The 13,404-nt window shown below is 40.4% G+C and overlaps 4 protein-coding genes across 5 annotated transcripts; all 4 read left to right on the forward strand.

Annotated features, from left to right (window-relative positions):
* Positions 1–321: 321 nt before the first annotated feature.
* LOC115680157 (DNA-directed RNA polymerase V subunit 7-like) lies at positions 322–1,089 on the forward strand. The gene has a single exon (XM_030603901.2). The coding sequence runs from the start codon at positions 451–453 to the stop codon at positions 1,033–1,035; it is 585 nt and encodes a 194-aa protein (XP_030459761.1). The 5' UTR covers positions 322–450; the 3' UTR covers positions 1,036–1,089.
* A 630-nt stretch (positions 1,090–1,719) lies between these two features.
* Positions 1,720–4,555, forward strand: LOC115680144 (pentatricopeptide repeat-containing protein At3g22690-like). The gene is made up of 3 exons (XM_030603879.1): positions 1,720–1,995; positions 2,039–2,152; positions 4,271–4,555. The coding sequence occupies exons 1-3, from the start codon at positions 1,720–1,722 to the stop codon at positions 4,553–4,555; spliced, it is 675 nt and encodes a 224-aa protein (XP_030459739.1).
* A 448-nt stretch (positions 4,556–5,003) lies between these two features.
* LOC115680194 (uncharacterized) lies at positions 5,004–8,888 on the forward strand. 2 transcript variants are annotated; one of them, XM_030603948.2, is made up of 8 exons: positions 5,004–5,184; positions 6,402–6,483; positions 6,567–6,634; positions 6,781–6,878; positions 7,652–7,788; positions 7,984–8,051; positions 8,224–8,287; positions 8,477–8,888. In XM_030603948.2, the coding sequence occupies exons 1-8, from the start codon at positions 5,174–5,176 to the stop codon at positions 8,492–8,494; spliced, it is 546 nt and encodes a 181-aa protein (XP_030459808.1). In that variant the 5' UTR covers positions 5,004–5,173; the 3' UTR covers positions 8,495–8,888. The 2 variants fall into 2 exon arrangements, with proteins under 2 accessions (XP_030459808.1, XP_056168333.1); XM_056312358.1 differs by lacking the exon at positions 5,004–5,184 and adding an exon at positions 6,220–6,245.
* A 625-nt stretch (positions 8,889–9,513) lies between these two features.
* LOC130138484 (uncharacterized) lies at positions 9,514–11,536 on the forward strand. The gene is made up of 2 exons (XM_056312706.1): positions 9,514–9,525; positions 10,118–11,536. The coding sequence occupies exons 1-2, from the start codon at positions 9,514–9,516 to the stop codon at positions 10,613–10,615; spliced, it is 510 nt and encodes a 169-aa protein (XP_056168681.1). The 3' UTR covers positions 10,616–11,536.
* The last annotated feature ends 1,868 nt before the right edge of the window (positions 11,537–13,404 follow it).

The following is a 13,404-nucleotide window of genomic DNA, read 5'->3' on the forward strand; positions in this document are numbered from 1 at the left end:
TGTTGTAAATCCTACTATTATAGTGGAAGATCTTCGTGGTTTTTCTCTTTCGAGGGATTTTCCACGTAAAATCCGTGTGTCTTCGTCTCTACATTTCTCTTATTTTCTTTTTTGCCAATCTTGATCACGCAAGGAGGGAGAAAGGGTTTCGCTTCCGCATCATCATTATTATACGTCTTCTTCCCAACAACCAAAGCTTGAATACCTCAACTGTGCATGAATTACATTTTGTTCAAATGTCCATAATTAGTCACATCAGAAGTTGAGGAGCGTCCAAGGGTATCTTATTGAATGTGGTAGCGACATATTATCAGTTCATTTAATGTTTAGGTTGTTGGTATTTGCACTGTCATGTCATGATCTTGAACTTATTGCACTCGAATGCCTCTTCCGGAAAAGTTGCGGATAAAACTGATCCCTCTGTTAATGTTCATCAGATAGCATTGGGAAATGTTTCTGAAGGTGCAGTTGCCATGGAATGTGATCATTTCGGTAGAAGACCTTGACGCGAAGGGACTAATGCTGCAGAGGTCCATCGTAATACGCCTCTTGGACGACTTCGCGTGCAAGAAGGCGACAAAGGACCTGGGTTATTTCCTTGCTGTGACGACACTGGACAGCGTCGGCGAAGGGAAAGTGAGACAACATTCTGGAGACGTCCTCTTCCCTGTGGTCTTCAGCGGCATCACCTTCAAGCTTTTCCGGGGAGAAATCCTGGACGGAGTCGTGCACGACGTCTTCAAGCACGGGGTCCTCTTGAGATGCGGGCCTGTCAAGAAAATCTTCCTCTCCAACCTGAAGATGGCGGACTACAAGTACGTGCCTGGGGAGAATCCTGTATTCCTGAACGACAAGCTTTCCAAGATCGGTAAAGATGTGACGGTCCGATGCATGGTAATCGAAACAAGGTGGCTCGAGGCGGAGAGGGAGTTTCAGGCGTTGGTCAGCTTGGAGGGTGATTTCTTAGGACCTGTTTCACAGCAAGTTCGTCACATAACTGGCATGTCTCCACGACGCTGCTCCCTCTGTAAATGAATCACTTCAGATGGGTTCTTCTATTCCGTAATAGTTCTGCTGGTTGTTAATTAACTCGGTTTATTAAGTGGCTTTAGCAAGTTAAAATAGTAATGTTAGGTGACATTTCCTTACTTCTTCTCCTCATCTCCGCGACTTTCTCGATCCGGTTTCTTTCGAAGTATAATTTACCATACATACTTCTGCCGGGTCTGAGCTTGTGGAGCGGAGATATGGAGGCGGCGGCAGTAATGGCAGTTGAGTTGAATGGTGGTGGTAGCGGCGGAGTGGCGATGATGATGACTGTTAACTAATGCATTGGAATTGTGAGTTATTTGAATGGGTCTAGGTTATATTAAGGTGGGGTCGAACATGGGTTGCTAAAACACGTAGAAAAATAGATCAATTCGGTTCGACGCACATGTGACTAGGCACATGATCTAATCCTTTCATTTGCCAACTTTAACAGAAAAAAAAAAAGGAAAAAAGAAAGAACAATCCGTATCCATTTTCTTCAAATTCTGGAAAATATTACACAAAATCAAATTTATTTGCTGTGAAAAAGTGTTTTCTGTATGATCATCATCAAATACTCCAAATTTGGACACCCAGATGGTGCGCGGTCGTTGTTCGACGGCATCACTGCCAAGTGCGAGAGACCCGATTCGTTCCTGTGGAATACGATGATGCGAGCGTATGCCAATAATGGGCATTGTGCGGATACGTTGGAGCTTTGTGTCCCTTATGCGCAGAGGTGGCGTCTTGCCCAGTAACTACACTTTCCCTTTTGTCCTCAAAGCGTGCGCTTCCGATTCGGAGCCGCTTGCGCGCGGTTGGGAAGTTGTTCATGGGGAGACCATTGAAAAAACTGGGTTTGAGTCCGACATGTATGTTGAGGCGGGTTTGGTTGATGCATATGCAAAACGGGGGCAAATCAGTTATGCGCGCAAGGTGTTTGATGGAATGACGCAGAGGAACCTCGTTTGTTGGACCACCATGTTTATTGTTTACTGCCTTTGAGCAGGCTCAGGAGTCACTGATGCTATTTTGCACGATGCAGCGAGAAGAGAGTCTTTCGCCTGATCCCGTTGCTGGGGTTAGTGTTGCCACTGCTGTTGGGCAGGTGGGGGATATTAAGGTAGCGAATGATAACCATTCTGTTCCGGAACGAGTTCCTGAACCAGAAATAGATTTTTCATTTCTGCTCCTCGACGAGTTCTGGAGAAAAAACCCGTTTGATAACGACAAAAATTTCTATTTCTAACAAAAATCCGTTTGATAACAAAGACAAAATTTCTATTTCCCGAAATAAAAACCCGTTTGATAAACAACAGAAAATTCTATTTCAGAACAAAATCCATTTTTTAGAAATGGAATAAAAATAATAAAAAATCCGAAAAATTCATAAAAATCTTTAAAAAAATTCAGAAAATCCCAAAAAATTGAAAAATTCCAGAAAAAATCATCAAAATGTCGAGAAAATAAAAAAATTTAGATTTCGGGAAAATAGGAAATTTGTTGAATTTTTTCAAAAAAAAATCAAGAAATCAAATTTTTCAAAACTTCACTTGAATCTTAGAATACAGAGCTCACCCACTTTTAGTGAAATTTAAATTTTTTAGGTGCCCAAAAAATCAAAAATCAAAAATTTCAAAACTTCACAGAATAGTTTAGAATACATGTGGCTACCCACTTTGAGTGAAATTTAAATTTTTTAAGGTGCCCAAAAAAATTCAAAACTCAAAATTTCAAAACTTTACGAATGGGCTTAGATATCACTGCGCCACCCACTTTGAGTGAAATTTTAATTTTGGAGGTGAAAAAAAGCAAAAAATCAAAAACTTCAAAACTTCACAAAATGACTTAGAATACATGTGGCCATCCACTTTGAGTGAAATTTAAATTTTTTTAGGTGAAAAAAACATAAAAAATCAAAAATTTCAAAACTTCACAAAATGACTTACAATACCTCTAGCCACCCACTTTGAGTAAAATTTAATTTTTTTTAGATGCCCAAATGGTATTTTTTATTTTTTTTTTATTTTTTTTGGTTCCTAAAGAAAATTAAATTTCACTCAAAGTGGATGGCCACATGTATTCTAAGCCACTCTGTGAAGTTTTGAAAATTTTTCTTTTTTGCTTATTTTTATTTTTTTTTCGACACCTAAAAAAAAATTAAATTTCACTCAAAGTGGGTGGCCACAGGTATTCTAAGCAATTATGTGAAGTTTTTATTTTTTTATTTTTTTCAGCACCTAAAAAAATTTAAATTTCGCTTAAAGTGGATGGCCACAGGTATTTTAAGCCATTTTGTGAAGTTTTGAAATTTTTTATTTTTTTATTTTTATTTTTTTCGGCACCTAAAAAAATAAAATTTCGCTCAAAGTGGGTGGCCACAGGTATTTTAAGCCATTCTGTAAAGTTTTGAAATTTTTACTTTTATGCTTATTTTTATTTTTTTTTGCATATAAAAAATTTAAATTTCATTTAAGTGGGTGGCACGGTATTTTAAGCTATTCGTGAAGTTTTGAAATTTTTTATTTTTTATATTTTTTTCAAGCACCTAAAAAATTTAAATTTCATTTCAAAGTGGATGGCCACAAGTATTCTAAGCCATTCGTGAAGTTTTGAAATTTTTGATTTTTGATTTTTTTATTTTTTTCGGCACCTAAAAAATAAAATTTCGCTCAAATGGGTGGCGCAGTATTCTAAGATATTCGTGAAGTTTTTAAATTTTAGAATTTTTTATTTTTTTTTGGCAACTAAAAAAATTAAATTTTGCTCAAAGTGGGTGGCCATAGGTTTTCTAAGCCATTTTGTGAAATTTTGAAATTTTTTATTTTTATTTATTTTTTTCGGTACCTAAAAAAATTTAAATTTCACTGAAAGTGGGTAGCCACAGATTCTAAACCATTCTGTTAAGTTTTGAAATTTTTGATTTTTTACTTTTTTTTCTCACCTCAAAGATCGTGACTTCCATATGAATATGTGTATTGAAGAAAATGAATTCCTCAGAAATGGTTCTCACTTTTGTTCCAGAAATGAAAAATCAACTTTTTTTTTGTTCTCATTTCTGGTTTCAGAATCAGTTTTGGAAGCAAACTTGTCCCGGAAATAGAAAAATGAAATTGCGTTACCAAACGGGTTTATGGTCCAAAACTGATTATGGGAACAAAAAATCAGTTCTGGACAGAACCAGAATGGTTTTCATGCAGCACCTAAGAGTGCTAAACATCATAAAAGATTATAATTACAGCATCTTCAGCTACGTTATTGTGGAATGTTTGAGAGCCATCGACGGCTCGAAAGAATTGAATTTTTTGAAGGAGGTGGTGGAGATCAAACAATGCATGTCCTCGAAAAGTTTGCTCGATATGCTGGCATTTACCAAGTTGGAGACAAATTGGACCCTACCATAAGTTGCAGAGCAGACGGTTCAGCCGGGAAAGCTATTGCAGCTTTTGGTATTGTAGGACAAATAAGTATTATCCCGAAAGTGCAAGAACTCCTGCTGGACAAGTATGAAAGGTGTGCAAATTAAGAGCGAGCAATTCTAGGTTGACACCGGTTCTTAATTTTTGGAATCTACAACTTGCCCTTTAGACCTTGGAATCGGACCTGAATCAATTGGATAGGGTTAGTTCCCCCGATGTGGATCGACTTGAAAACTCAACACAGATGGGCCTCTCATCTCGTTTTTGGAAGTTAGACCTAAAGAAAAACAAATTAAAAATTGGGAAATCTATTAATTTCGCCATAAAATTTCCCGTAACTCTCGAAAACATGCTAATATCCACAATTTCGCCATAAGGTCATGATAAAATTCCTATCGACCGTACCGGTTTGGAGTTTCTTCTTGATACAAAAATTAAATTGAAATAAATAGGGCACGAGTATATCCGATAACTCATAAAAAAAAAACTGACTAATAGTATTTTATTTCTTTTACGTGCATAAATGAAAAAAAGCGAGCTTGACAACGACGCGAGGTGGCCTGGGGCTATTGTGCGCCGCTGGGCTGCGTGCGCGCTCCCTACCTTTTCCCCTCCAAGAAGCAGCAAAGGGAGAAAAAGGGGTTTTAGTTCTCTCCCATCGATCTGAATAAAACCTCCTCTTCATCGTCTTCTTTCTTCGATTCGCTTTGGTCCTCTCTGCAATTATGTTCAAGAAGTAAGCTCTCCATTCCCCCGTATTCCCTCTACCCTCGCCCTCTTCGGTCGCTCCGTGTGTCCGCCGCTTCCGTTCGCGCGCCGCGGTGCCGTTCTGGGTTTCGTTGTGCGATTCGTGGTGTGGTGGGCTTCGTGCTCGCCGATTCGAGGATTTTTTTTTTTTGTTCTTTTTTGTTTGCCGGTGCTGGTTGAATGCGTGCTTTTGAATTGTGCGCGAGTTTTTTCTTTCTGTGGATCGATGTTTCCGGGGGGGAGTGAATCTGTTTGGGGGCAAAAGAATCGTGCGACTTTTTCTAGTCTTGGGTGCTACTTCGGGTTTCGTATGCTCCGGCGGTTAGCAATCTTGTGTTGTCGTTTGGTTGGAAGTCCAAATGAGGTTGAGTAGTGATTGTTGTGTGTGCTGCTGGAGTGTGTGAGCTGCGCTGACTGGGAGGCCAATTTAATGGGGCAGTAAAGCTTAGATAATGCTGATTTTTCTTTGGAGTTTTTTTGCCTCTCCGGATTTGCATTCGGACATGTTGCCGAGTCGTTGTGAATGGAAGGATTGTTGATATAGATTTCTATGAGTTTGTCGGGGCGGGAACATTGGTCGCCCTATGCCAAAGTCTTTTTTCATTTGGGTTTCTCAGTAAGTATCATCTTGCGGTGTGATACACGGGTCGACTGTGGAGACAATTGTCAGGTTGTTTTTCTGGGTAATGGCCTGGGGTACCTGGTCTGTAAGTTTTTTCGGCTTGTGCTCGATTCGAGTTATGAAATACTTGGGTTGGGGGAAGTGGTCGTCCCGAATGCTTTTCTTGCTGTACAGTAACTGTTGGATTAAGGGATTAGAATGCTACCTTCAAAATGGTCCTATTCTGTAGTACTGTTACTGTAAGGTTGTAAGAATGAACGGATTATCCTATTGAAGCTTGGGCAAATTTGTCAGGGATGACTTGCTAGTTGCTCTGTGGTAGAACTCTTTATGATGACTGAGTACTTGCAACATTTTAATCTTCATCAAGACTGGCAAGTCGGATGATGCTTTCAAGTAGATTATCTGTGAATTCTTATGGGTACCGGGTTTCTATATATTGTATTTTTAATTAACTGTTCTTGTCGGCTTTGTTTACCTGCTTGATGCCGATGTTCCTGCCTACGATCCGGAGAGTGTACTCTCTCTCTCTCTCTCTCTCTCTCTCGCACTTTAGATCAACTGGTCACAAATTCACTTTTCAGGTTCTCCTCAGAAGATGTATCTGCACAAAATCAAGTGAAGGCATCTGTACAACGTAAAATACGGCAAAGTATTGCAGAAGAGGTCTGATAATTGTTGGTTATTTAATATTTTATTTTCCTGTCCATCACTTGATATGATTTGATTCACTTGTGCCGTTGATTCAGTATCCAGGGTTAGAGCCGGTGCTGGATGATTTGCTTCCCAAGAAGTCTCCACTCATTGTCGCCAAATGGTTTGTTCTCATCTAATTGCTATTTAATTTGTCGAGCTCTTTTGCAAGATTTCAGTTGATAGACACTTTCTTATTGTGGCTTCGTCTAAAGTTATATAATGCTGTCAAGACTCGCCTCTGAGAGGGCTTTCTTTGCTTCCCTCCAGCCAAAACCATCTGAATTTGGTTCTGGTGAACAATGTGCCTCTGTTTTTCAACATCCGTGATGGTCCTTACATGCCAACCCTACGACTTCTGCATCAATGTAAAGTATCTCTTGCCATCTTCTCGAGTTTTCATAGCTCTCCTTGATTTGTAGATGATAGTACTCTCTACCATAACTTATCTGCTAGTTTTCGCAGTACCATGTCGATGCTACTCTTAGATGGGCCTTAGTAAATTTAGGGCGAGTCCGGATAGGTTTTTACTTTTTGCCTAATCTAAATCTTGCGATGGCCACACTTTTGACTTTTTCTTAATCCGAAACACCTCAAACTTTCACGATATACACATTTTGACACATTGCTTTTGCTGAAGTGTAAACAATCACGCGCTTATGTGTTTTGAGTGATTGCAGAGTGTATATTTCAAAATGCATCTTATTTATAGTTATTCATCAATCTTTAAATTGGAGTTGCATAAAATTTACAGAAAGTCGGATAACTTCAGTGGAGGCTGACATGAGTAAATGCTGATTATGTTTGATTGTTTAGGCTGGTTTCTCGGCTTTAAATTGTGATCATGTCATATTCTTTTTAACTGAGTCATAAGTTGTTAATCCAGGTGTTCTGATTGGGTTTACTCTTAACCTGTGATCTGGTTGAATATATTTTAGATTAACTTCTAGGTTGGAATAGATAAACTTAATGCTCAGACAACACCTCTTTGTCACTTGGAGCAAACCTCATCTGGGGCTTCAATTTGGTAGACGTGCTAAACTTGAACTAGGATGATCATCAGAAAATTTGCCTGTTATGACAATGTTGCTCATTACAAATTCTTGAGTTGCTGTATCTAATGTTGCCGAGTGTGGTGCAGATCCAAACATAATGAAGAAATTACAAGTAGACAGGGGTGCAATAAGATTTGTTCTTGCTGGTGCAAACATTATGTGTCCTGGCCTTACCTCTCCTGGAGGTGCTTTGGATGATGAAGTTGGTGCAGAGACTCCTGTGGTAAGAGTCACACCTATCAATTTCCACAGCTGCACGCCTACCAACTTTCAGTCTATCTAACGATGTTCAGTGCTTGGCTTAATTGGTAGTAGTTCTCTTTTAGGACAGTGTTCAATGTAGACTAGTGTGTTTTTTGCTTTTGGCTGTGGCATTATAGTGTGGAAAGGTATATTTTTTCATATTCTTTTTTTTCAGGCAATTCTGGCTGAAGGCAAGCAACATGCTCTTGCGATAGGCTTTACAAAAATGTCAGCTAAAGACATGTGAGTTTCCTCCTCTATCCACATGCAAGAATCAGAGTATCTTTGATAGAATCATATTTGGAACCTAATCAATAGAATCCTCGGTGAACAACATGAATATCAGCTACTTGTTTCTTGTTTTGCGTATCTTTCACATCTCTTTTTAAGACTAAGTCAATTGCTTGATATGCAGACGGGCTAGTAACAAGGGCATTGGGGTGGATAACATGCATTATCTTAATGATGGTCTTTGGAAGGTAATGCATCATCTGACTTTCCATACTCCTAACCAACCCGAACGACAGAGCAAGCAATTGTTCATTGATGATTTTGTTTACCTGTCATATGATTTTTGTATGGGCTGCAGGCTGCCTCCTGCTGGCCCTATTTGCCTTTGTTAAACCGGCAAACTGACTCATTATCAACCGGTGTTATTAACCCTGCAGATGGAGCGTTTAGATTGATGATGAAGCTTTGGAGTATTCATTCCAGAGGATAGTGTTAATTCATAACTTAAAGACTTTGCAAAGGGCCTTATTTATACTTTCTTTCCGTTTTTGCTGTTCAATTACGAGTCGAGGTGACGTGTTTCTCCATTAGGCTGGTTCTTTTCTTCATTGCATGAAGTTTATGGTCGGGTCTGCTGTACAGATGCATCCCTCGTTAACCATCACGGATTTGGCATTGAATTCTGATACGAGTTGATGGGTAGCATTCGACTATCAAAGCACGATGGTGGAATCCAACTTTTACAGATTCTAGGACAGATCCGGTTGTGGTTCTCTTTGAAACGGATGAGGGAGTCTGTAGAATGGAGTTCTCATGTTCTATCCAGGATCCATTTCAAACTGGTTCAAATCTCTTTCCTGCGTGATTAACGATATTTTTTTGCTGAGTTTCCACGAGAAGAGAGAATCGATGTTAGGTAATGTAAATGCCAAAGGGAATCATTCGTATATTTCTTAAAGCAGGGTGGCCGGCGAGACCATTGCCGGACCACCAGCGAGGGCAGGTATATTAAGTATAAATGCTTGTTCTCTCGTTTGGATTCAAATTTAGAAAATGTGACCTTTATTTACTTTGACGAAACAGAAGAATCTACGGCTGATTTTCAAATTCATCCATGATTTTTTTTTTCGGCCAAGTACCTTGATGATTGCACACATTTTTAATAAATGTCGAGAAATGATTATTGTTTATATGAGGTCTTATACAACACCACGCGCTTAATTCTATTTTGTCATGCCGTTAGATCTAGAGATGTTCTCCTACTCATGTTACAGTTCCCGACTAATCTTCTTCTCTCCATTAGCCTCTACACTTAACCCGGAAACAATGTTCGGGACAGCATGTGTTATGCTACATCATTCGACTCAAATGTTTTCGAGATGCTCCTAATAACCAATGAATAATAAGTGTTTTTTCTTGTGTGGATTCTACTTTAATGGTAATTTCACGAGTCGATCCACCTTTCTTTGAAACAATGGGTCTTTTGGTAAATGATCTCATTTTGTTCATCGGGACCGAGTAGAGACCAAAAGATGGCTTAGAACCAATAGTCCATTATCTAAAGGACCCTTAAGTGCAATTCACTCGTGGATTTTTCAACTTCATTATATTCGGAGCTGAGTCTAACTGTTCAATCAAATGATATTGAGCATATTATCCATATTTTCTCAGGACTCAAATTGCCAACATTCGCACCGGGTAAACTATCGTCTTTCTGGCCCCTGGGCTGATTTTACCAAAGAGGCCGACGATAGACAGTTGCATGCAACTTTCATCGTATGATTGTAGCAGTCGCAATAGAGGCGAGCTCGAAGTCAGAAGCAAAAGAAGACGGTACTCTCTCTCTTTCTCTCTCTATGGCTTTAAGCAAGGACTCCTTCCTCAAGATGTAAATTCGAGATCTTTGGTTCTCATACCAAGTTGAAGTTTAGCGGGCAGCCTTAGATGGTGTTTGATATTTCTTCCAACTCTAGCATTTTTGAGAATCTTAGACTTTGCAAAGATACTGTGCGGGGTGAAGTTCCTAACTACATCTAACGAATGCAAGAAACCAGGCGACGGGCAACTGAAAGAAATAGCACCATTCTATCCCCACCGCTCGCGGTAACAGGGCAAAACAGAGCCAGTGTGAAATCAGAGATGGCCACGAAACATCACAAACCCAAAAGGAGGAGGTCACAGCCGAATTCTCCTACCTTTCTGACACCGATGACTCGGCGGTGGAAGACCCCATTTCCCAGATCAAGGACCTCTACATTCTCGAGCAAAACGCCGCGATCAACGGCTCCTCCTTCACCGTGGACGGCTCCCTCTTGCCCTCCCACCTCAAGTCCGGTTTCTGCAATCTCAAATCCTTCACTCTCCCCAAACCCCAAACCACGATCCTGAATCCGAGCAATCGCAAGACGGAGTCGACGCTCGAACTCGTCCGCGCTGAGGACGCAATTTCCTCGCCATGGAAGAAGCGGAATCCTGATGAGAAATCGCGTCGGAAATCCACAACCAAGTACGATCCAGTCTCTTCACCGATGGATTATCCCGATTCGTGGAGGAAGTCGAAGTCGAAGTCGCCATAGCCGTCGCCATAGCCGTTGCCCCCATGAAAGGCGGCTGCTTCTGGTGCTGTGGTGACCGGGGGACCGTGGGACACACCGTGGGCCGTTTTGCCATTTGAAGGTTGTCGAGGGCGTGGATAAGCAAGCGGAGGCGTGGAAATAGCGACTCCCTTTTGATATTTTGCTAAGAGTCGCAGTTTTTCAAATTCAAGTCGAGACAGTTTTCATATGACCAGAGAGACATGAGATGAAAAACAGAGAAGCAGGAAAAGAAATCGATGCTGCAGTGGAAGGTTACAGAACAAACATATAAACCCCTCTAAATAAGCGATGTGGGCTCAATTGATATACGGAAAGTATTCAAAGTTACAGAACATAGGTTACAGACAAGTCTTATTCATATAAAACACAGAGCACCACATCGAGAGGAACAAACTAGCGCCCTTCGCTAATAATCCTTTAATTCGCGTTGAACACGAACAGGATTACCAATACTAGGGCGCACGCGACGAAAATCGGCCAAGGAAAGTCACCGAGCAGAACGTGCATTAGGAGACCACATTCGATGCATCCGAGAGCGACAGCGATCATATCAGACACAAATCGAAACCTGGGGTCAATAACTTGCCTTCTCATCACGAGGATGAATCCTGGCCTGATGATTTCAATCACCGCGCAGATAAACAGGATGTCTGGTGCACGCGAATGTTGGCCGGACCTATGGCCCTATTCCTCTCCCTGATGAGCTGACGCAACGCCTGCTCGAGCGAATCAAGACCTTCGTTGATTTGAGCTACGTACTGCTGTGCTGCATGCCTTAAACGTCACCAAAAGTGACTTGTTAGACTACCGTCTTTCACAGAAGTGCAAACATTGATAGATCAACAGAGAAAAAAATAAAGGCGATTTGCACTGGTTTCGTGGTTTCAGTATGCAACATTGAAAAGGACGAGTTCACCTGATCTAAGCATAGTGCAGATGGTTTCCGAGCAAAACAGCATGAATTTACTCAGAGTCCTCCAACTTGTTGAAGGAGGTTGGACTACAGAGATGTTGCGGTGCTTACCTCCGAACACCGTGATAGGCTGAGCTGTTGTTTCCCATTGATCTCCAAGCAATGCGTGGCTACGTTCTTCTTTACTTCTACAACATGTCTTATTGACGATGCAAAGATCTTATATATATAGGAATGCTCCCTCAAATCCTTAGCTCCCTCAAGTCTTTAGAACAGGGATGCTCTCTCTCCGTGACAATGACATCGATGTCATTGTCACGGAGAGAGAGCATCCCTGTTCTAAAGACTTGAGGGAGCTAAGGATTTGAGAGATACATCGATGTCATTGTCACGGAGAGAGAGCATCTCTGTTCTAAAGACTTGAGGGATCCATGTCATTGTCACGGAGAGAGAGCATCCCTATTCTAAAGTCTTGAGGGAGCTAAGGATTTGAGAGATACATCGATGTCATTGTCACGGAGAGAGAGCATCCCTGTTCTGAAGACTTGAGGGAGCTAAGGATTTGAGAGAGAGAGACACCGATGTCATTGTCACGGAGAGAGAGCATCCCTGTTCTAAAGACTTGAGGGAGCTAAGGATTTGAGGGAGCATGTTTCTGATGACTTGAGGGAGTATTCCCAATATATATACACACACATATATATTGACAATGACAAGGCCCAACGCCTCTTTCTTTACTTCGCCTTCGCATCCTCGTTTGGTAGACAGTTTTGCATGGTAAATGACAAATTTCATAATTTCGATTTGCCACTCGATGGGAAATATATATCAATTAGTCCCCAACACTCAACCCCGATGAAAAAATTTCGTTCGTTGATGTAATTTAATGTTCCTCTAAGGTTCGAGGAGGATAGTGATTGAAAAGTTATGATTTTTATTATTTGTTGATTTTTGAGAGTCGAGATTTGAATTGTGGTGTGCATTGGGCCCGGTTTAACACGGGAATCGAACCGAATTGGCTTGGACTGACCGGTTCAAGGTTAGTTCTAGCAATAATCGGTTCAATTTCCTGTTCCGTGAACCTTGAAGCGGCCTAGGATCGGATCGGATCGGTTCCCGATTTCTAGGTCGGAACCGCCAGTTCTATTCAAGAATCGGTTCCCGAATTAAATCGGTTTTCAAGTCTTCTTCTTTTTCTTTTTTTCCCCTTTCAAATCATACATATATTTCTTAAAGGGGAGCGGCCCTAGTGAGGTTTGCCACCATCGCCGGACCACCAGAGAGGGCAGATATAATGTTCATACGTAAATTTGAGTTTAGAATTAATGTTGGGTAATGTAATTGCTAAAGGCAATTGCGCTAGTTTCTCATTTTTACATCATATATTTTATCCTCACGTAAGAATATTTGTAACATTGCTTTAAGATTTAAAACAATTACTCTTTGTGTTTTGGGAGTAAGTTACCACGCCGACCTCTCAATTCATCACTATAAAAAAAATAAAACCTAAAGTATTATGTGAATGAACTTTATTGCATGTCCATTTACGGCCCTATAGACGAGCATATTTATTAGTAATAGATGTTACCTTAGTGATATACACGAAGTGGGTCAAAAGATTAATTCGAGTTGGGCTCTAAGAATAGTGCAAGCAAATTAAAGACGTTGAATCGATCATAGTTTTCGATTTTACCGAATAATATGTAATCATTATTTACTCGGACGAAATAAAAGAATCCATATTTAAATTCCTAGATGATTTTTTTTTGGGGGCCAAGTAACTTTTTAATGCTTTTAAGAGATGTTAAGAAATGATTTTTTTATAAGGTCTTATAGAACATTGAGCCCTTCATTC

Source organism: Syzygium oleosum, unplaced genomic scaffold, assembly GCF_021117445.2.
Source record: "Syzygium oleosum isolate NSW1041296 unplaced genomic scaffold, Sole_v2.1 Sole_v2.06, whole genome shotgun sequence".
Classification (NCBI taxonomy): Eukaryota; Viridiplantae; Streptophyta; class Magnoliopsida; order Myrtales; family Myrtaceae; genus Syzygium; species Syzygium oleosum.